General features: G+C 40.9%; 2 protein-coding genes across 3 annotated transcripts in view; one reads left to right on the forward strand and one right to left on the reverse strand.

Moving 5' to 3' along the window:
* Positions 1-5,203, reverse strand: part of RMND1 (required for meiotic nuclear division 1 homolog) — a 33,495-nt gene extending 28,292 nt beyond the window's left edge. The window contains exons 1-2 of one of the 2 annotated variants that reach the window (XM_068985209.1): positions 5,097-5,203; positions 38-552 (exon numbers count right to left, since the gene is read on the reverse strand). In XM_068985209.1, coding sequence (XP_068841310.1) covers positions 38-544 — 507 coding nt within the window. In that variant the 5' untranslated portion in view covers positions 545-552; positions 5,097-5,203. Of the gene's footprint in view, positions 1-37; positions 553-2,345; positions 2,426-5,096 lie in introns of those variants that run through there. The other variant, XM_068985210.1, reaches the window with a different exon arrangement.
* A 431-nt stretch (positions 5,204-5,634) lies between these two features.
* ARMT1 (acidic residue methyltransferase 1) lies at positions 5,635-16,672 on the forward strand. The gene is made up of 5 exons (XM_068985368.1): positions 5,635-5,680; positions 8,596-8,701; positions 9,161-9,405; positions 14,174-14,339; positions 15,085-16,672. The coding sequence occupies exons 1-5, from the start codon at positions 5,640-5,642 to the stop codon at positions 15,850-15,852; spliced, it is 1,326 nt and encodes a 441-aa protein (XP_068841469.1). The 5' UTR covers positions 5,635-5,639; the 3' UTR covers positions 15,853-16,672.
* Positions 16,673-24,116: the final 7,444 nt, after the last annotated feature.

Consider the following 24,116-nt stretch of genomic DNA (forward strand, 5'->3'; position numbering starts at 1 on the left):
CAGAGAACAGAGCCGCCACCGCCACCCGTGTTTTTACCTCGTTCACAGGCAGGACCGGAAGATTGGTCCTAGACGGCTGCCTGGTCCTCGAAGCTTTCAGTGGTCTCTTGATTTGCGGAAAGTCTTGTTTAGAAACTGTTTCTGTGGACACAGATGAGGAATGTCTCCTTAATATTTTTATAAACCACTTAGAACCTAGCAGATTTGGTTTGTGAGTCACTTTCCTGTGAGTACTGACGGAGTTCCTGGTTGGAAGGTGAGCTTTTCCATCCTGGCAACATGCAGTGTTGAATGGAGGGAGTACGTTTGTATTTGATATTTTCTGGATCATCCGCAGGACCTGAGACTTATTCAAACCACCAGTTGCTGCGTCAGGAAAGAACAAATCCAAGTTCTGATTGCTTGTCAGGGCTGTGCGTGCTGCAGTCTCAAATTCGTTAAGTGGTTTTAACATTCGATGAATAAGTCCTTGGCACTGACATGCTTTTGACAAAATATGGCGAGATCCAGCCAGGGCTCTGAGAAGTCTGGCTGACATTACCATAACCCAAGCTAAAAGACAAGAATTCAAAGTTCAAGTTGAGAAAAAAAAAAAAACAAACCTTATAAAAATACATACAAGATGAATGGATAAAGAAGTTGTGGAACATATACACAATGGACTATTACTCAGCCATAAAAAGGAATGCATTTGAATCAGTTCTAATGAGGTGGATCAACCTAGAGCCTATTATACAGAGTGAAGTAAGTCAGAAACAGAAAGATAAATATCATATACTAACATATATATATATATATGGAATCTAGAAAGATGGTACTGATGAATTTATTTGCAGGACAGCAGTGGAGAAACAGACATAGAGCACAGACTTATGGACATGGGGGGAGGGGAGGCGAGAGAGGGTGAGATGTGTGGAGAGAGTAACCTGGAAACTTACATTGCCATATGTAAAACAGACAGCCAATGGGAATTTGCTGTATGACTCAGGAAACTCAAACAGGGACTGTGTATCAACCTAGAGGGGTGGGATGGGGCAGGAGGGAGGCTCACGAGGGAGGGGACATATGTACATCTATGGTTGATTCATGTTGATGCTTGACAGAAAACAACAAAATTCTGTAAAGCAATTATCCTTCAGTTAAAAAAAAAAATTTAAAAAACACATAGAATGTTTTCCTGGGTAACAGGTATATTTCTGTAAAACAATTTGCAAAACAGATACATCCAACTCAAGTCTGCGGTTGTTAGTCACTCAGTCGTGTCTGACTCTTGTGACCCCACAGACTGTAGCCCACCAGGCTCCTCTGTCCATGGGATTCTCCAGGCAAGAGTCCTGGAGTGGGTTGCCATTTCCTTCTCCAACTGAAGCCTAGCGAAAGGTTAAAAAAATAAATTTTAATGTTTCCATCACCTGTAGTCAACTTTTGGCCTACTTTCTGGAAGGTTACAAGGACATGAAAAGGACCTCAAAAGAAAAAAAATAGAGGATCTCTTCATTTACTTCACTAGCGTATCAACTATTTGAAATGAAATTAGTACTTCTAAACCCCTTTATTCAAAATGTATTCAGGGACTTCCCTGGCTGCTCAGTGGTTAAGACTGCTCTTCCACTGCAGAGGGCATGGGTTTGATTCCTGGTCAGGGAACTAAGATCCCCAATGCCAAGGCCAAAAAAATGTATTCAGCCTTTACAATAAGATAAGCAGTGAGCTGGGACCAGGAACACACCCATGGAAGACTAGGGTTCCTGCCATCAAGCTAATGGTCTCCTGAAGGAGACAGGCGTTGCAAATGCCTCATTATAACTGAGTGGAGCAGCCCTAGGCCCCACCAAAGAACTACAATAGAAGGTTCCTAAGCCTACACGAAGAGTCAGGAAAGGCTCCCAGAAAGATTCAAGCTGATTCTTGAAGGGGAATGTGCTTTTTAGGGTGGGGCTGGGCATGTCAGTAGGGCTAAAGGTTGTAAGACATACACACACACACACACACACACCCCCAATAGAAATACTATACATAAATAATCTTCCCTCTTATTCACAGTTTAAAACATTTGTTCTTTAAAAGTAAGCCTGGAGGGACTTCCCTGGCCATCCAGTGGTTAAGACTCCACGCTTCCAGTGAAAGGGGGCACAGGTTGGATCCCTAGTTGGGGAACTAAGATCCCATAGCAGGTGAAAAAAAAAAAAAAAGTAAGCTTGTAGTAGTCTACGGGGCAGCACAGAGTCAGACAGGACTTAAGCGACTTAGCAGCAGCAGCAGTAGGAAATCAGTAACAATTGTTTAACAAAGTAACATGCTAGGGGCTGGAAATACAGGTATATAACAACAATCTCAGTACTCACCATCTAGTGGGGGAAATGGTATACTGTGATGCGTACATAACAGAGTTATGTACCAATTGCTCTCGGGTGCAGAGAAAGGAACCTCTGGCTGCGGGTGGATGGGGCTTATCAGAGGTGACATTTGAACTGGGTTTCAAAAGGGCAGAGGGATCAACAAGTCACCACCCTCCCCCCTCACTAGGTACACAGTTCACCTGACATACAGCCTGCAGCTCCAGGGGAGGCAGAAGTGGCTGGATCCTGAGTACTGATCCTACGAGCTTCCACCACCAGGGAGAAGGCAGAGCCTTTCACGAGAGATGCACATAGTCAGATACACATCTAAGAAACTTATCTGCGGTTAAAATGTAGAGGAGGAACTGACAGAGACTAAGACATTGCTTCCTGAGTACTTGGTACCCAGCAAATCCTCTGCTTCACCTCACAACAATCCTGTGAGGTACTTCACAGGGGAAACGGAGGCTTACTGGGGTGGACTGCTTACAGTCAGCGATGCAGAGCTGGAAGGAAGTCCCTGGCCTTTCCAATTCCAAAGGAGACACTGAAATCACTGCATATATGTTATCTCCCTTTAGAAGGATGAGGACAGGATGAGTCCCTGTGATATTTGGGAGGCAGAACCTGCAGCTTTTAACATATCTTCAAAAAAGCAGTTTTATTACCTATCTTCATCGCCTCTTCTCTGATATCCCTGAACCTGCTCCAATCAGGCTTTCATTCCTAACACTTCACCAAAACCCATTTGTCAAGGCCAGCAGTGACCTCTGCATCAGACTTCTCAGCCTTCATCTTCCCTCACTGACCAGCAACATGGGATACAGCGGACCACTCCACCCCCTACCTCACTCGCCACTTTCATCCTCACTGGGTGTGCCTGTCTCTCCTGCTGGTTTCCCATTCCAAGAATGTAATGCACCAAAGCTCAGAATTTGGGCCACATTTCCTCTCCATTCCCAGCTCCCATTGATCTCCTCCAATCTCACAGTTTGATGTAGTTACCTACGCACTGATAAATAGCAAATATTTATCCCTAAACTACTCTGACAAGCATGAAGACTGTAATAGGCTCAAAACTGAGCTTCTGAAACCTTCCTGCAAATCCTACTGTTCCCACAGTCTCCCTTGACTCGTGAAGCAGCAAATACATCCTATCTTTGCTAAGGCCCCTCACCTGCAGGCCACCTGGGCGCTTCTCTTCCTTCTCCATACCCAGTACGGCAGCAAGTCCCACTGGCTTGGCTCCGACCAGTCCTCATCAACCCAGCCACCACCCTGGTCCACACTGCTGTTTTACTCAGGGATTACTGTCACAGCATCCGCACTGGGTTCCCAGCTTCTGTTCTTCACATTCTTCTGAATATTGCAACCAGATTTACTAATTTACTAAGTCAGATTCCATCTTCCCACTTGGTAAAGTTTAATGATGGCCTCACACTTCACTTGAAATAAAAGCCAAAGACCTTAACGTGGATGGCATGGTCCCCTCTTCTCAGGCCTTTATCACGACTCTAACGTCTCCTGCAGCTCCCCCCCCCCCCACCCTTTTGCTCCAGTCACTCTGGCATCTGGATCTGCGCACTTACTACCCTTATATTCTTCTGCCAGGTGTCTGTAAACCTACTGATTCCCTCACCTCCTTCAGACCTCTGCTCAAATGCCTCCTGGGCAGTGACATCTTCCTGGACCACTTCATTCAAAATGCACACCAGAGACTTCCCTGGTGGTCCAGTGGTTAAGAATCCATCTTGCAATACAGGACACTTGGGTTTGATTCCTGGTAAGGGAACTAAGATCCCACATGCTGCAGGGAAAAGAAGCTGAGGAGCCCAAAGACCCAGTATAGCCAAAACGAATCATTAAAGAAGAAGAAGAAAAAAAAAGGACAGCAGCACTAGCTTCCTCCACTTTCTATTTCTCCACTGCATTTAACATCATTTATCAATACTTCGTGTTCTTACTTTATTAACTCACACAAGTTATGAACTGAGTTCCTACCATGTGCCAGACATTGTTCTACTTGCTAACACAGCTGGAAATAAAATAGACAAAAATCCCTGTCTTTTGAAACTTACTTTACAGTGGGGATGACAGATAATACATGCGGTAAACCAGTAACATATACAGTAATAATATATAATATATAGTTAACAAAATATACAGTAAGTAGTCACAATGCTATAATGGGAAGAAACAGAAGAGGAAAGGAGATTTTTGTCTCTCTCTCCTGTAGCATATAAGCTCCTTGAGGATAAAGAGTTGCCTTCTGTTCAGTTGTGTCTACTGTGACCAGAGTGCCCAGCACACAGAGTGCCCAGCACACAATACGTATTCAACTCATATTTTCTGAATTAAATATTCAGAAACATGCATCCCTAAATATGCAATTTCTTGGATGCATTTCCTACTTCTAAGAACACACCAACTAAGAAAACTGTATCAACTAGGCTACAATTCAATGGATAAGAGGCGCTAATCTGGGAGCATGCCTTCCAACTTCTTAAGATGCTCAAAATGATCTTTGCAGTTACCGCTGCGCACTGGCTCAAAAAAAGGATTCATATGTGTTATGGATGGAATGCTTTTTACTCCCAACTAAGTCGACCAAAGATCACCAAAGATCACCGTAACAGGCAGGGGACCTCCGCGGTCCCGGTGAAACATGTGACCTAAGAGATTCAGGGCGGCGGGCAGCAAAGGCGGGCACCGCTGTGCGGGACCATACAAGCTCGGAGAACAAGGCAGTGCACTAACCTCTCGGCCGGACGAGAAGAGGGATGCACGGAGCGCGCGAGCTTCCGTGGCCCGGCCGCAGACTAGAGACCGAGCAGCAGCCCCAGCCCGGCGCGCTCCCCGCAGCGGGTCCCAATCCTGCCCGGCGAACCAGCAAGCGCCCGGCACTGCGCAGGCGCACAGGGCTCCAGGCCCCTGCGGAGCGTGAGTCGCCCTTTCCACGTGACTGCAGGACCACGTGACTCGTGCCGCCGCGACCCGAGCAGCTCCCTGGTCCCTCAGACGTCCCGGTCCCTGCTTGCTTCCGCCTTCCGCCCGCTTCCTGATTCCGCTCCTCTCGTCGCCCTCAGCTGTCCCCGCCTTCGTCCCCGGAAGATATCTCCGGGTCCTCGAGCCGGCCATTGTTTGTCTCTTCTACAGGCACCAAATAAAGTTTCCTCATTCAAAAGTGTTTTTTTAAACCCACCTCCCTCGCTTTCTCGGCTCCTCCCTCGCGCGAGCACCGCCTCCCCTCCTGCGGCGGGTGAGACCCGAGCGTTGGAGTCGGGAGCGCGGAATCCGGTGATGGCGGGGCCTCCGGCGTCTCTGTCGGCGCGGGACGTAGGGTTCGTGTCGCTTTCCTCGGCCACTCTCTCGGCTCCTTTTCCTCCTCCCCGCTCCAGCGGAGAGCTGGGCCTCGTGGGGAACCTGTGGGTACCGGGGGAGGGAAGCGGAGGCGGGCTGGAGGCGCCTGCTCCTCCGCCGCCAGCGAGTTCCAGCCCGCCGCCGGGCTCCGCTTCCCCGGGGGCCACGGCTCGGTTTCCAATGGCTCACGGGGAGGCGAGTGCCAGGCGGCCGCTCGCCGGGCTCCAGGCTCGGACTGTCTTTGCAGTTTCCTTCTTGCGGTGTGTGTGATTCGTGGCTTCTTGCCTGCCTACACGGGAACGGACTGCGAATCCCAACTGGAAATCCCCGTTTACCCCTACCTCTCTACAAGTGATGGTTCGGGGATGTTGGTTGCCTTGCATTAATTTGTATCGAACAGTTAATGCGTCTTTAAAGTGGTTCGATACTGTTATTATTTTTTTAAACTCACGCATGACTCATGAGCGTATTATGCCCCCTTTCAGAAGTGTTGCAGCGCGTGACTCTAACCATATTTAATTAATAAACCTACCTTTTGAGGGGGATGCTTAAAGCTCTCTGCAAAAGTTAGGGATCTGAGATCTATAGGGAAATATGTTTCTTCCTATCCCTAATCGGATTAATTTGTAATCCCATCATAAGTACCTGTACCGTCTTGCTTTTTTAAAAGTCATAGATTGCATTCAAATATACCTGTTAGTAAAAATTGGAAGGCCCAGGTTACATCTGAGATGTGTCCTTACTGCAAAATATTGGAAAACACAAGAACACTTGGAAAAAATTGACCGTACCAGTAACGGATTGAGATCAGAGAAGAACCTTAGGCCCTGAATTTAAGCTTGTACTCACCTTCAGGCAAATATAGGGAGTGTCTGCATCGTTAAATTTTATCTGCCTTCATCCAAGTCCCTGGACCTGAGACATTACTCTTGGAGATGTAAACCTATGAGGAAATTAAGTAGCTAGAAAAATAGCAATACTTTCTAGTTAAGTTGTTTCCCTGGTGGCTCAGACGGTGAAGGATCCGCCTGCAATGCAGGAGATCTAGGTTTGAATTGGGAAGATCCCATGGAGAAGGGTGGAGAAGGCGATGGCACCCCACTCCAGTACTCTTGCTTGGAAAATCCCATGGATGGAGGAGCCTGGTGGGCTGCGGTCCATGGGGTCGCGAAGAGTTGGACACAACTGAGCGACTTCACTTTCACTTTTCACTTTTCATGCATTGAAGAAGGAAATGGCAACCCACTCCAGTGTTCTTGCCTGGAGAATCCCAGGGACGGGGGATCCTGGTGGGCTGCCCTCTCTGGGGTCGCACAGAGTCAGACACGACTGAAGCAACTTAGCAGCAGCAGCAGTAGTAATTGTTAAATTCTGATCAGAGCAGTTACTATTCCCTGATGGCTCAGACGGTAAAGAGTCTGCCTGCAATGCCAGAAACCTAGGTTCTCTCCCTGGTTGTGGAAGATCCAGTGGAGAAGGAAATGGCACCCAGCTCCAGTATTCTTGCCTGGAAAATCCCATGGACAGAAGAGCCTTGCAGGCTACAGTCCATGGGGTCGCAAAGAGTAGGACACAACTGAAGCGACTTCATTTCATTTCATGCATATTAAAACCTGTTCACTGTAAACCCCACAGAATCAGAAAACATTTTTGCAGTTTTTTTCCTTTAAGCTTTATGGTTCACATTTGAGGAAGGCTCTTGAAGAAATACTCAGGACATATAATCCTAAGTTTTTACAAGTGTGATGATCCCAGATTTAAGTTAGCATAGGAGATTTGGGCAGAAGTATCCAACTGTCTTTGTTTTTACATTGTCTCTGGTGATCTGAAGATAAATGAATTGATAAGTTGTTTTGTGTTTTCTATTTAAAAACTTCACAGTGCTAAATTTTTTTTCTATCCAGACCATGTATTTGTTTAAACTGATAATACATACAATGATAATCTGTAAATCTTGATTTTTGTATGGCTAAAATCAAGAATATCTTCAATTTTTGATTCAGGTATACTCAGATTTTTCCTCATCTCCAGCTTTCTTCATTCTCTGACACTTCTAAAAAATCTCTCATTTTCTGGTTGAGAAAGCAAGATGGTAACTTGCCTTAATTTTGGTTAGGGTCAGAGAGGATGGAAGGAGTTACTGGGGAAGCAAAGAAGGCAGCAAGAGAAACCTTTGAAAAGAATTAATGTTGGCTGAGAATATAGACAAAGAGAAGCAGGGGTATAAATGTCTTTCCCTACATATTTCTGCACTGTAAAGTGTTTCAGGCAGTTTTACATCCATTGCCTCACCTTTGTAGGTAGAAAAGGTCATTTAGTAAATAACCTAGTAAGAAAGCCTATTTGACTTTTAGGATAATTCTGTTTTTGTCTTACCATTTTGATAGACTAGTTTCTGGTTAAGGAGAAGAAAAGGAATACAATAAGAAGGATAAGAATGGTTAAACACTCTAGAGAATAGTCTGAGATTTGAGGCACAAACCATGCTTGGTTTTTATGATACACCAGAGAGATTTTCCAGGCTTCCCTGGTGGCTCAGATGGTAAAGAATCTGCCTGCAATGCGGGAGACCCAGGTTGGATTCCTGGGTGGGTAAGATCCCCTGGAGGAGGGAATGGCTTAACCACTCCAGTATTCTTGGCCTGGAGAATCCCATGGACAGAGCTTACAGTCCATGGGGTTGCAAAGAATCAGACACAACTGAGCGACTAACACTCTCAGAGAGCTTTTCCGATTTTCTTGAGTTGCTCCAGGAGTTGGGCAATGCTGGTTTACTTTACAGGAGTTGTTTGCAAAGGAATTTAAATTTAGATGAGGTGTTCCAAAAACTGAAAGATGACAGTCTTCTAGTGTGAATGCTACTGAATAATCTGCTGTGTGTGTGACTCTTTTCTAGATCATTTGCATATCTTTCAGTTAAAGACAGATCACCCCAGATCTTAACGAAAGCTATTGATACATTGCACCGACATAAAAGTGAATTTTTTGAGAAACATGGAGAGGTAAGAATTGTGTTTTTACTTAATTCTTTTGTGGTTAAGTCTAACAAACACAATAAGCAATTTTCCGTATGTGGTAATGGTCATTTCACCTGGAGAGAAGTTCATAACATGAAACTTCAAAAAAAGGCAGACTAGGTAAGGCAAGATAATGTCGAAATGAGATCTGTTTGTGTTCTTTGATTTTTCAACTTAAGAATTCTAAATTTAAATGTTTATATGTTTGTGAAAGACATAAATTGTAGTTTTGAAATGTTTTATTTTTTCCTTCTTAAACTTAGATCCATAAAAATTTGTTACCCTAGAGGAATTATGTATATATGTGTGTGTACATATACATATATTTATAGTTATAGATAAGATAATTACATATAAACTGATTGTAGTGTAGACTATTCATAAAGATGTGTATATATGTTATATATATATATGTATAAACCCCCCCCACCCATGTTTTTACAGAAAGGCCTGGAAGCTGAAAAGAAAGCAATTTCTCTTCTTTCTAAATTGCGGAACGAATTGCAAACAGATAAACCGATTGTTCCTTTGGTTGAAAAGTTTGTTGATACTGACATATGGAATCAGTACCTAGAATATCAACAGAGTCTTTTACATGAAAGTGATGGGAAACCAAGGTGGTTTCTCTCACCGTGGCTATTTGTAGAATGCTACATGTATCGTAGAATTCACGAAGCAATTATCCAAAGGTAAGTTTGTAACCATCAAATAACAAATGTAGATAATTTATGCTTTCTTTAAAATTATAAAATGGTAATTTTTAAAATAAAAGGCAAATGAAGCCTGAATTCAGTTCAGCAGATATTAATGGTGCTATTAGTATTTCTGCAAATGTTATTGTTGTAATTGATTATTGGCAGTTATTATCCACTTGCTTAGAATAGACCTAAGATTGAATATCTAAAGTAGGAACTAATTAAAAGTTCTTATAAGAACTTATTTATTTGAAGAATACAACAAATTGTTCTTAATAAGCAAAAAAATGTTAATTTGAAATAATTATTTATGTAAAAATTCAAGACACAAAGTAAGCATATGTTTTGTTTTTAAAAATAGATATGTCAGAATTAATTTGCTAAAAGGAGTCAACAGAACAGTCAACAGAACTGCATTGTTCTGATGCACTATCTTAATTTTCCGCTCTTGTTTTTAATGACTAGATTAGAAAAGGACTCAAAAAGTTAAACACATGTTCCAGAATAACTTTTTATAGAGTTATTTATACTAATTAATTTTTTCCTAGGAAAATTATGATAGAGAACTGCCTTACAGAGCAGAAGAAAATGTAATGTGGATCATACTTTTAGCTCACAGGTTACAGAAATACAGATTTGCTGAGTAAGAGGAATCCTTTGGTATCCATTCCTCAACACAGCATAGGATACTTGAAGGCACTTAAACCAGCACTGAAAGTAAAATAAAAAGACTACTTAGGGAAATGTGCGTAAACTTGAGTCTATTTTTTTTTTTTCTGTTTTAATCTTTATAAATTATTATAAGGTCACAGCTTTTTTAGTATTTGCTGAATAAATATGTTTTAGGTCTTATTCTTTAAAAGCAGAATACACTCACTAAAATATAGCATATTACCTGGGATACAGACCCAAGCGAAAACTAGTAAACACTAGACACCGTCATGTATTGAATACCAGCTCAGTTCTAGTTATTTTGCAACCCAGTGACATATAGGTGTTATGGTTTCCATTTGGAGGAAACTGAGGCTCAGAGAGATTAGTATCTTTTCCGAGGCTGCATGGTGAGTAACTGGTAGAACCAGAATTGGAGCCTGGTCTATGTAAGTCAGATAAGCCCCTTCCTCAAACAAGTAGTGCACTTGGATATCTTTCCAGGACTAAGGTTAGTCTGATGTTCTGGGTGATGGTTTCATAACTCTGGAAAATATGCATGTATCAGGCAAAGCTGCTGAAGTGTTGAAACACTGAGTGGCACCCTGAATAGGCTTGGAGGAGTTCGAATGTTAGAGAAGTAAAAGGAATGCTGTTTCTGTTTTTGGAGGTGGATCCCGTTCAGAGTGAAAAATCTAGGACAGAAGCTTACAAACCCAGCTGCTTGTCACCCAGTTGGGCAAAAGTTTTTTGGTTTGTTTTTAAAATGCAGATTTTGAAATTGTTATATTAAATCCTAATGGTGTAATTTGTCCATGGTGGGGCCTGCACATTGGTTTTTCTTTCCATGCCCTAGGGAGATTCTGCCCAGCCTGTGCTGCTAACCGTTGGTCCAGGAATAGCTTGAAAAAAGGGATAGAGGCAACATTTAGCTTGAAGTTCCAGGAACGAGAATATTAGTGAGTCAGGGGTGTGGAATTCTCCTAAGGGGATTTCTTAGGCAAATATTTGAAGATCTAGGTGTTTGTCTGATACTCAGGTTATAGGTAGTACAAAGAAAGGCTCTCCTACAGCGGAACTAGCACTGAAGTAGTTTTTTTTTTAATCAAAGTATAGTGGTTTATAATATTGTGTTACAGGTATACAGCAAAGTGATTCAGATATATATCTGTGTGTGTGTATATGTATATACATGTATTCGATTATTTTCCATTATAGGTTATTATAAGATATCGAATATCGTTCCCTGTGCTATACTGTATATCCTTGTTGCTTATCTATTTTATGTATAGTAGTTGTATCTGTTAATCCCATACTCCTAATTTGTCCTTGCCTTTGAAGTAGTTTTTAAGTGTCCAACTTGTTAGGTTTCTTATATGAAGAATTCCTATCCTGGGTCAGTGACCCGTCCAGAGTAACCAAAGGACTATCTTTCTAGCTTTTACAGGATCCCAAAGCACACATAGGGGCTTCCCAGGTGGCACTAGTGGTAAAGAACCCACCTGCCTATGAAGGAGCTGTAAGAGATGAAGGTTCGATCCCTGGGTCAGGAAGATCTCCTGGAGGAGGAAGTGGCAACCCATTCCAGGATTCTTGCCTGGAGGATTCCATGGACAGAGGAGCCTGGTGGACTATAATCCATAGGATCAAAAAGAGTCGGGCACCACTGAAGCAACTTAGCACACATGCACATAAAGCACACATTAGCTTTAAGATATGTTTCTGATGACTTTGACCCTTACACTGAAACATATTTTGAATTTTCTTTGTCAAGATGTATATTTTGGGTTTTTTAGAGTTAAGTGGTTGAATAGTCTGCAAATCTAAATTAAGATTCAAAGTTTTCGCCATATGTAAAATTTAAATATGCTTCAGATACTGAAAAATGAAAATATGGAGAAAATGGCAGACCTTTTTAAGCTTTTATTAAAGTGTGATATGCATGCTGAATCGTGCATATTTCTTAAGTATTCAGCAGTTTTTACTGGAACATGCTGTGTCCCTAGTGGTCAGATCAAAAGGCAGAACTTTAGGCCCCCACACGCTGCCTTTGGATCCACAAACATTCAAACACATATTCTGTGTGTATTTCTGTTGGCTGTATATTTAGGAGTGAACCCCCGGGTCAAGTGTGTACACATGTACAGCTCTAGTAGATTCTAAAATGGCAAACATTTTAAGATCTCTGAAATCATTTATAGCTATGTGAGTTTGTTCTTTAAAAGTATATGGAGCAAGTCTCAAGGGGTTTCCCTGGCAGTCCACTGGTTAAGCCTCTGCACTTCCAATGCAGGGGCCTAGGTTTGGTTCCTGGTTGGGGAGTGGAAATCCCACAATCAGTGCCACGAGGCCAGACAGGGGTCTGCAGGTTTTTCTGTAAAGGGCCAGTCAGTCAGTATTCTAGGCTCTCAGATGCCTCAGCTTTAGCGGTGCCAGAGCAGCCATAGGCAGTATGTGAGTGAATGTGGTTGTGTTCTGATAGAACAGCAGAGTTACGGGCCCTGAAATTTGAATTTCATGTATCACAAAATCTTTTTCAATTTTTTTTCAACTCTTCAAAACTGTGCAAGCCATTCTGAGTGTGCAGATCATACGGAACAGGTAGTGGGCCAGAGAGGGCCTGCCAGCTGCAGTTTGCTGACTGCCGCAGGGGAACCCATGCACCCAAACACATTTATCCCTTTACCTCACCTGGAGAGACTGATTGATTTCAGCAATGCTGCCATTGCTGAAAAAGTCTTTTAATTCTTTGAAACTTCTTTCAGAGCCAGTTGACAAACCTCAAAATGAGATTAGTCTCATTATTATTTAGTCACTCTTCATTTTTGACCAAAAATGTTTTATTCCATTTGATTTACACGCTTCATTCTACTGAAACTGCTGTGAGTGACTTTTGACTGTTTCCAAAAACAAGTTAACTCCAAAGCATGAAAATACTCGTCGCTGACAGGACATTTAATAACAGGTTCTGAGGAAAATCCCCAAAGAGGAATTCCAAAAGTGCTGTGAGCAATGACAGCATTCTTGGACTAAGGGTGTAGCTTTCCAGGCTGACTCACTGACTGGAGGGAGGCAGCCATCACTGGGGTGTGTAAATTCTGGTATGTTTTTGATTTTGATTTTAATTAATCCCATTGCATCTGCCATATTGCATTTTATCCTAAGGTAGGAGACCCCTGGAAAAAGTAGCTAATTTTGAAGGTCAGATTCTGTAAAGTCTGTTACGCTCGTATGTATACCTTCTGAGTTACGTTTTTCTTAGGTCATTATTATTTGATCTCTCATTAGACAACATGAATATGTAGCCACGGAACATACATCACCATTTGTCAAAGTCGCCTTGGGAGTAAGTGAAGTGAAGTGGCTCAGTCGTGTCCGACTCTTTGCAACCCCGTGGACTGTAGGCCACCAGAATCCTACGTCCATGGGATTTCCTGGCAAGAATACTGGAGTGGGTTGCCATTTCCTTCTCCAGGGGATCTTCCCGACCCAGGGATCGAACCCAGGCCTCCTGCATTGCAGGCAGACGCTTTAACCTCTGAGCCACCAGGGAAGCCATGAATGATCAAAACTTGTCATTACAATAAGATTTGCATTAGTGCTGTCTGCTTTATAGCAGGTAGTCATTGGGTTCCTGTGATACTCTGTGTTTGACTCCTTTACAATTACTATATTGTATTCAGCTATTCTGTTTATATCCATATGTTTGTTATTTGGAGCCTGAGCCACATTGAGCACCCAAAAAAATGTTTGTTAAACTAAAGCAATTGTCATGAAATTCTGTTTCTCTTTCCCCCTTTTCCTAAAAACCCACTGGATAAATAATTATGGATATAGTCCCTATAATTATTTAATACTTCCAGTATATTTGACAACTAATTAAAATGAGTTTGGGTATTTATTCTTGCATAATTTATTTAATTTTATTTAGTTAGTGTAAATTGATTATTTTTGTGTAACTTGTCTGTGTTATACCTAATAAAAATCACCACTAATTTTTTGGATGGGTTGCTACTATTCTCTTTCCTTTAAAAAGCTGCAATTACTCAAATGTTTAAAAAAAGGTGCAGAGTTATAGAAATGTTTCACTTATTTTTTTTTCCTATTTTAGTCCACCAATCGATGACTTTGATATATTTAAAGAATTGAAAGACCAAAATTTCTTTGAATCTCAGGAATCTGTCATTGCCTTATGTACTCATCTGCAAGAGTTGAGGAAAACTATTGAAGACCTAGATGAAAATCAACTGAAAAATGAATTTTTAAAAGTTCTTCAGGTAAGTATAATACTTTATATTATTCTAATATTCGAATTATTCTAATGACAAATTCTGATCATTTATGTGTAGATTTCTAGTTTTTTAGCCACTTTTACTCTCAAGTTGATTTTGACCAATGGTGACGTATGTTCCATGGCTACATATTCATGTTATCTGAGAGATCAGATGATACTGACCTAAGAAAAACGTAACTCTTCTGAGTCTGTTTGTTATTTAAACAGTTGAAAACTGGTATACATTTAACAGCAGGGAGACACTGTGGGGGAAGAGGCTTCAGGAAATGAGCAGAGAGGAGAGGGGCTGCAGGGACCCCTATAGAAGCCAGGGTGCATTGGAGCAAAGGCAAGGACTTTGGTTTTTACTCATGCTGAAATGAGAAGCTGTTAGAAGGTTTTAATCAGAGGAGTAACACAACATGACTTAGGTCAAGGATTATTTCTGCAAATAGACTGAAGGCACAGCGTAGAAACAGGTAGCTCTGTTACTGATTCGACTCAGGTCTGGACCAAGCCGGTAGCATCAGAGGTGGTACAGGTCACCAGATTCTGGATATACTTTGAAAGTAGAGGCCACAGCTTTTTTATGCAGCATTATTAGAGAAAATGTAGATTGGATGGACATGTTACATTGAGTTTTGTAGAACTCAATTTTTAGCAACCCCTCCTCCCATTATGTCCTATATAATAGAGGTTTTTTTTTATTGGTTATTCAAAAGAAGGGTACATGTATTTTTCTTTTTCAGATTTCACTATGGGGAAATAAGTGTGATCTGTCTCTATCAGGTGGGGAACATATTTCTCAGAAGACCAATATAATGAATTCGTTGGAAGACCTAAAACCTTTCATTTTAGTGAACGACATGGATCGTCTTTGGTCATTGCTAAGCAATTGCAAGAAAACAAGAGAAGAAGAGTCTGTTACTCGAGTGGATATTGTTCTGGATAATTCTGGGTTTGAACTTATTACAGACTTGGTATTAGCTGACTTCTTGTTGTCCTCTAAACTGGCAACTAAGATTCATTTTTATGGAAAAACGATTCCATGGTTTGTTTCTGATACTACTATTCACGATTTTAATTGGATAATCAAACAACTAAAGCATTCTAATAATAAGTGGGTGTCCCAATGTGGGGTTGACTGGGAAGACCATATTAAAACGGGCAGATGGGTTTACGTCGATCATGTATTTTGGACTCTGCCTCATGAATTCAGTGCAATGTCTCAGGTCGCTCCTGATTTATATGCTGCACTACAAAAGGCTCATTTAATTTTCTTCAAGGGTGACTTGAATTATAGGAAGCTGACGGGCGACAGAAGATGGGAGTTTACCATTCCATTTCATGAGGCGTTGAGTGGCTTCCACCCTGCACCTCTGTGCAGCATCAGAACATTAAAGGCTGAGGTTCAGGTTGGTCTGCAGCCCGGGCAAGGTGAACAGCTCACAGCTTCTGAGCCCAACTGGCTGACCACTGGGAAATACGGAGTATTTCAGTTTGATGGTCCACTCTGACTTGGTGTAGGAACTTTCAGTTGTGTAGAAAGATCTGACCGACACTCAGCAGCCCCAACAAAGCTCTGGGAAGCTTGGCTTCTCGGTGGTGATTTATACACTCTCCGATGCTTTCTTGTTTGAATGCTTAGCCCCACTACATTGTTTTGGGGCTAGGTGGATTACACTGGTTACAGATACTTAACACTGATGTTGGAATTTCCGTAACTTATTTCAAGTCAAATGTGTCATTTCAGATGGTTTTAACAAACTTAATTGGGCAGAAATAGAAGTCAGTTCTGCTTTAAAAGTTAACATTTTAAAAAATACTGTGCTGCATGGTATTTAATATTCTAGGAGGCATGAAATTTTACTTGATTTGGGGCTCTAAGGGCTCACTGATAATATAATATACATCTTAAATATACTTTGTAAAGAGAGGCATTTCTTAACTGATATCTGAACACGTGAAAGTAAAACTTACCTCATAACTTATTATAATTTTTAATTTTGTTATTGGATTTTCTTTCATTTCCATATCTATTATTTGTACGTGTTTGTATTTTGATCTGTGGAAAGGGTCGTTGGAAACTCAAAATTGAACAGAATAAAACAGTTAGTACTTGAGGAAATGTAGTATCTTTACATTCTGTTTGTGATATCCATAATCAGCTGAAATACATTATTTTAACACATACGTGTTTTAAGTGAACAGAATTGCTGTGCAGTCTTAAAAAAATGCATTAGATAGGAAAGATTCTTCTGCATAGACTTTGTACTACCAACGAGTTAATTCACTTTTTATAATCTTGTGCATTTATTGGCAATCACAGTTATATTAAAGACTAAATTTCAGGTCAGTTTGTTTTGCAACTGAAATTGAAAATAAATCTGGACATGTTTTCTTGCACCAGAATAATAAAATGAATTGTAAATTGTATCGAAAATCTCATTGGTTTTATCTTTCAGTGGGGGAAGGGCAAGAAGGGAAGGTTAAAGATGAACTCTATACAGTGTACCCCCAGCACACCACCCCCAGTATTCCTGTTAAGATTTGGTATTTTCACAGTTATGCCACCATGACCGCAATCTACTTTCAGACCATTTTCATCTGGCCTAAAAGACCGGGCTCTGCCTAGAGTCTTCTCCTGGCCCCCCACCTGTTTCTGCTCCAGCAAGTTTGGCCTCTTTGTGTTTGGCATAGGTACAGAGGAGCATGTAGGAGGCTGAGGCTCTGAGGTCAACTGAGGGTGAATTTTCCACTGAAGAGCTGAGTGATCTTGGAAAACATTCCCGAAATAGCATCTTTAATTGCTTCCACTGCTTAACAGTAACATCCTTGGTTAAGGATGAAGTAACTCCTGGATGAAGCGTCTGTAAATTTCATGCAACACTTTTTCGGCAAGATATAGATCCAGTATCTTGTAGGTATATTACAATAAAAATGTGGAAGAAGGGCAGATAAATAGGTAGAAAATGGTGGTTATACCACACATGGGCCAGTGGTAGAGTCCATCTGCTGATGCAGGAGACAGGAAACAGGTTTGATCCTTGGGTCGGGAAGATTCCCCTGGAGCAGGAAATGGCAACCCATTCCAGTATTTTTACCTGGAAAATTTCATGGACAGAGAAGCCTGGCAGGCCCCAGTCCATGGGGTCGCAGAGTCAGACACAACTGAGTTTCTATGTGTTTGGCATAGGTACAGAGGAGCACTTACTCCATGGATTTATGTTACTTTTCGATTAAACAGCAAATGAACAAGATTTCTTGGATGACCCACCTCTCGGATTTGAGGTGGCATTTTGGTGTTCGATAAAAATGCAGTAATCCTTTTGAACTCTTTAATGGCCAGAATCCACGTTGTTCAACCTCAAAGTTTTATTTCTAGAAAAGAAATTCCTGTTGCAAAAAGCAATACCAGTAGGTTTTAAGAACATCCTAGGGTGAATTGGAAATACAATTCAGAGTTAGATTTATTAAAATTCCCTCTCCTGCTCATTTTCCTAATAGCTCTCTCTGCCCAAGCCCTCACTGAGTCTTTTTCTCAAGCCTCTAGCTCCACAAAACTTTCTTCCCTCTACTCTTGACTGTTTTTGCTGGACTGAGTTGGGGTGGGGGCCGTCTAGGAGACTGACTACTTCTACACATGCGTGCTTTATTACCTTGGTAAAGTGCCCATGCAATGTCTGACATTCACAGTATGACACCTTGATGCTTGATATGATACCTTGACATTATAGACAGTGACTAAGGCGGGGGGCGGGGGGGAAGTGAGAAAATGATGACATTATTTCACCACCACCAGTACTCCTGTTAAGATTTTGGTGTATTGCTTTCTCCATGCCTAGACATATTTTTGTCTGTCTAGTCAAGGCTATGGTTTTTCCAGTGGTCATGTATGGATGTGAGAGTTGGGCTGTGAAGAAGGCTGAGCGCCAAAGAATTGATACTTTTGAACTGTGGTGTTGGAGAAGACTCCTGAGAGTCCCCTGGACTGCAAGGAGATCCAACCAGTCCATTCTGAAGGAGATCAGCCCTGGGATTTCTTTGGAAGGAATGATGCTAAAGCTGAAGCTCCAGTACTTCGGCCACCTCATGCGAAGAGTTGACTCATTGGAAAAGACTCTGATGCTGGGAGGGATTGGGGGCAGGAGGAGAAGGGGATGACAGAGGATGAGATGGCTGGATGGCATCATGGACTCGATGGACGTGAGTCTGAGTGAACTCCGGAAGATGGTGATGGACAGGGAGGCCTGGCATGCTGCAATTCATGGGGTCGCAAAGAGTTGGACACGACTGAGCAACTGAACTGAACTGAGACATATTTTTTCAGAGGGGGCAATGGCACCCCACTCCAGTACTCTTGCCTGGAAAATCCCGTGGACAGAGGAGCCTGGAAGGCTGCAGTCCATAGGATCGCTGAGGGTTGGGCACGACTGAAGGACTTCACTTTCGCTTTTCACTTTCATGCATTGGAGAAGGAAATGGCAACCCACTCCAGTATTCTTGCCTGGAGAATCCCAGGGATGGGGGAGCCTGGTGGGCTGCTATCTATGGGGTCGCACAGAATCGGACACGACTGAAGTGACTTAGCAGCAGCAGACATATTTTTTACATTTCTAAGAAAAAGCAGGTTTGTACTGTTTAAAAAAAATTTTTTCCCCCATTTTTAATAATTGACATTGTGTTCAGTCACTCAGTTATGTCCGATTCTTTGTGGCCCCATGGCTTATAGCCCACCAGGCTCCTCTGTCCATGGTATTCTCTAGGCAAGAATACTGGAGTGGGTTGCCATTTCCTTCTTTACGGGATCTTTCTGACCCAGTGAGTGAACCTCAGTCTCCTGCATTGCAGGCGGATTCTTGTTCTCTGAGCCACCAGGGAAGCCGTCGTTTGTCATAATTTTTTCCTGGTAGGGGAATAGCTTTTGGATAGCAGGATGACCTGGGACTCATAATGATCAATAATAATCTGGGACTCATAGATATTTGATTTACAATCCTTGGTCTCCTATTAAGTCCATGACCTAAGTCACATTCTCACAATTTTACTGGAAAAGGAGAAGTTATTTCTGGTCAACTTGAACTACATTCAGTCTCAAAGCCAGATTCCCTGGGGAGTCATGCTGAATGATAGCGACAGTCTGGCACCCCCTAGAGGCCACCTGAATATTCCATGAACCCTGGCCTCTTCCCTTCCTCTTTAAATTACAAGGAACTGTTTGTTGCCTGTGGAGCCTGGTGTACTCTCAGCCATCTCATCAGAGACCACTGTTGACCTTGTTCTCCTACCTTCCTGCTTTTCTTTGCTGGGTCACATTTCCCCCGCTCTCAGACAAAATCTGTTCTTATGGAAGACACTTACTTCTAAAATGTTGATTTCCATTAGTTGTGCATTTTTGCGGGGCAGCCACTGACTGTGTCCGCCGTGTTTCCCCTCACACACAATACTGAGCATGGGGCAGCTGTTCAGTGAGTGGCTGGTAGGTGACAAATTCTAGCCTTTGAAGTAATTTTCTTATCTCCCTGATGTGATGCTATTGAAATTGAAATCTGAAGGATGAAATGGGTCTACTTGAAAGTCTGATCGATTAAATCAATTAGTACTTGTTAAATCAATAAAGAAATCCATGTTATATAATTGGGAGTTTTACACAAGTGTATGCATCTTTGAATACTGCTTATACCTTCAATATTATATTGTGCCTAGTTTCCCATTTGTTAAAAATTCTTCAAAATGTGATTTTTAATGACTGCAAACATTCATTATAGAGTTAGATTGTATTTTATTTTGCTATATAGATTTCCAACATCTTTTCTATCATTAAGGAAGCTGATAGGAACCTCTTCAGACAATCAGTATCCATTAAGATTTGCAAGTCTTCAGTTACTGAGAATTGCTTGAAGCCACCCAATTATTCTAGTTTCTGTTAGGCTTGTGTTAGGCTTTTAGGCCCAAACTCTCAACATTGAGTAATTGCTCTAAATGAGAAGCAAAGTCACTTTTTGTCTTTCTTTAAAAAAAAGTTCACAATATATGCGGATGACTTTCAATCCTGCTTGAGTTCAATACAAAGTTTAGGCACAAGGGGGAGATCCATTAGCATTGGAAAGTGGCTGGATTTTTCTTCCGTACTATTTAGTACAGAGATTTCAGCAAAAAAAACTGGCAGAGTATAATTTTCATTGTTGACTACACACATTCTTGTGGTTTCAACTTTAAAATCATTATGCTGGAACAAGGATTTGGTAAAACACAGTAAGGTCAATGACAACAAAACTGTATCCTCATTCCTTTCTTGGCTAAAATTTTCTGTTACATGTAATGTTTGTAACCAAATGTTACCGTGGTTTATGATAGAAGTATATCAACATAGGTGAATTTGAAAATAAAATTCTGAAAAAGTGGAGAAAAGAAATAGTATTTCGTTAACAACATAGAACAGTAACACTAGAAAAAACTTTGTAAGAGAATAAAAACAATTGCTTTTCATTTCACTTAAACTTTGCTTGAAGAAGCAAAACTGTAGTTGTTTTCTTAAGTGTAACAGCAAGTTAATTTTTACCATAATTCAGAAAATTTAAAGGAGCTAATATTTCAATTCTATCTTACATTTCAGAAGATAAACATTGGGCTTGGTATATCCCCAATGCAGAAATTCTGCAACTGGGATTCAAGGGTTTCAGGGATAGAATTCAGGTGACCTGTAAGTTTAGGTGAAAAACATTTTCATCTTTGTTTTTATTAATCTCTAATTGAACAGTAGTATTTCCTTCAGTATTGATTATTGGCCGTAAATTTCAGCAATATTTGCAGTATCTATGCTTTTGTCACCTGCAAAAATCACAAGTCTTTTCATATTACATTATGAATCCTTCCGCTATCTTCAATTATTGCTTTATCATTACATCGGAAATTTAGATGTTTTATTTGGAGAAGTTCATGACCCAAAAAAGTTAAGAATATATGCTCTCGTTTGGTTTTTTTTTTTTACTTTTCCTTCAGTTTTCTTTCTTTCCTTTCCATAAAGTTGGTGAAAGACATGACTGAGTTTATTTTCATGATTTTGTTTTTGAAGTGAAGAGGAGATACATCATACTGTGTTTTTTCTTCCCATTTCGGACTTCACTTAATATAATTTTTCTATTGTCCAGCTTGATTTCTTCCAGGGGTCCTTAATGAGAAAGATTTCACATTTGCACATGGAATGAGTCATCCTTAATCTTATCACTACAAGGCTTTTGTGTGTGTGTGTGTGTGTGTGTGTGTGTGTGTGTTTGTTTTTTAATTAAAAAAAAAAAGAAAAAAGTATTTGGAAAGTTTTCCTATTTAGAACTCGCCTTAAAATGTTTTACAAATCTTAAAAATCAGAAATCAGAAAGAGCTGTTTAAAATATGGAGCAAGAAGCAGAATTCAGCAAAATTTCTTTGACATATATTCCCAATTTTTATAATAATTATACAATCAGTGAATAGCAAGCATGTTATGGATGCATTGTAATCAGAAAAATGAAAGTGAAGTTGTTCAGTCGTGTCTGACTCTTTGTGACCCCATGGACTGTGGCTTACCAGGCTCCTCCTTCCATGGGATTTTCCAGACAAGAATAGTGAAGTGGGTTGCCATTTCCTTCTCCAGGGGATCTTCCCAACCTAGGGATCGAACCCAGGTCTCCCACATTGCAGGCAGATGCTTTACCATCTGAGCCACCAGGGAAGCCCCTAATCAAAAAAGATACCATTTATGGAGCACTATGTTCCAGGCACAGGACTAAGTCCTTTACTCATAATGTGGCATGATATCTTCATAAAAATCCCAGAGGCAGAGATTTTTATTCCATTATTTGTATAGGAGCACCAGGTCTCAGTGATTTCAAGTAACTGTACACAAGACCACTCAACTAGTCAATGGCAGAGACAAAATTTAAGCTCCGATCTATTGGGCTCCACAAGTAAAGCATGGCTTTTATTTCAGGTTACTATGCCTTTCCTGTAATTTGTAACCATGTAATTAAATTCTTTTAAAAAATGAGTAAACATGTACCATCAGTGAAAATTTGAGCCAGGAGATTGTGTGGATGATCAGCCACGTTGTGAGTTATTAATATGTTGAAGTCTCAGGAGGAGAAGGAAAAAAATCCAGTGAAAGATATGTTTTTAAATAATCATCTAGAATGAGGGTGGGTGGGGATGAGGATTGTTTTCCTGTATCATTATATTTTGTGTCATTTGGATGCTTATGAATTCATGGAATTTTACAGTAGGCTGAACACCACATTGAGAAAGGAAGCCTTCTCTTGGTGCAAAGAGCTGAACATCAGCAAATCCAGTGATGAAAAGGATGCCTCTCATGTTTCGGGCCACCAACCAGCTGAAAACCAGTGGGTAGTTCTTTTGAAGGGAAATTATTCTTGTGACCAGATGGAAATAATTTATCGAGAATGAACTGGCTTATTCTTTCAACCAAAGGGATGATATAAAAACTGTTTTGCTGTCTTGGTGAAATCCCAAATCTGTTCGGATAAACTATTCCAAGTCTTGCTTCATCTTTGATAGCATTACTGACAAGTTGTTTAAAGTTAAATGAACCATAGTTTTATATCAACCTGTAAGATTATGACTTGATTCTTTATTTCTATTTCCTTTCTCATCAGTTCCCAAATGGAGTGTTATTTGAACTGCTTGAAACCCTAATAATGAGGATCGGAGAGGAGACCCATCAGATACCTTTCCTTATTGAATTGGGTTCTTGTTCAGAGAAGGTAACTTAGACAAGGAATCTGAATTTCAGTCCCAGTTCTGTTACTAATTAATTATGTAGTTTTCAGCTGGCGCTCAATTATTCTGTTACTTAATGTTCTCGAATATAAACCATAAACTTGCTTTTAGCTCCGTGATTTTCTGATCTAATTGTGTTTTCTGCCATGCACCAAAGCAGGATAATCCTATTTACTCTTGCACAAACACTGGCGCTTTACTTTTGTGGAAAATTCTACTTCTTTCTTTCTTCGTTGTTTAGTCATGTCTGACTCTTTGCGATCCCATGGGCTGCAGGATGACAGACTTTCCTGTCCTTCACTATTTCCCAGAGTTTGCACAAACTCATGTCCATTGAGTTGATGATGCCATACAACCATCTCATTCTCTGTCGTCCCCTTCTCCTTCTGCCTTCAATCTTTCCCAGCATCAGGGTCTTTTCCAAGGAGTGGGCTCTTCATAGCAGGTGGCGAAATTATTGGGAGTTTCAGCTTCAGCATCAGTCCTTCCAGTACATATTCAGAGTTGATTTCCTTTAGGACTGACTGGTTTGTTCTCCTTGCTGTGCAAAGGACTTTCAAGAGTCCTTCTTCCTACTTGTTAATATGTATGTCATTTTTTTCTTCATGGAAAACTCTTTTTCTCTCTATTAATTTCTGTATAACCCATTGAAAAACTGATTAACTTCCCTTTGATCTCTGTCTGTAAGATGGTTAACTCTCACCTCCATATCAGGCAGGTCAATTACCTACTGAATATGACAAAGTGCTTTTGCAAGCTTAATCATTTTGGAAACTTAAGACAAATCATGAGAATATAATTAAATATGTTGATGAGCAAGAACTGAAGGATGCAATTTATTTTCAGTTAAAAGAATTGATTGAAAAATTCCCTTATGTAGACTGCTGGCACTATAGACAGAAATTCTTTATGGAATGAAGGAATATTTTTCCACATTGAGACTCCAGAAGCAGAAACTGAAGCTGAGACTGTTGAAAGACAGTACAAAAGTCATTTTCCCTTCTTTTTT

Source organism: Capricornis sumatraensis, chromosome 13 (genome assembly GCF_032405125.1).
Source record: "Capricornis sumatraensis isolate serow.1 chromosome 13, serow.2, whole genome shotgun sequence".
Lineage (NCBI taxonomy): Eukaryota > Metazoa > Chordata > Mammalia > Artiodactyla > Bovidae > Capricornis > Capricornis sumatraensis.

Bases quoted from the DNA above. Each gene is read 5' to 3' on its own strand.
- ARMT1 (XM_068985368.1), top strand. From the start codon at position 5,640: ATGGCGGGGCCTCCGGCGTCTCTGTCGGCGCGGGACGTAGG. The intron at 5,681-8,595 runs GTTCGTGTCGCT...ACTCTTTTCTAG, and splicing joins CTGTCGGCGCGGGACGTAGG to ATCATTTGCATATCTTTCAG. The intron at 9,406-14,173 runs GTAAGTTTGTAA...TTCCTATTTTAG, and splicing joins CACGAAGCAATTATCCAAAG to TCCACCAATCGATGACTTTG.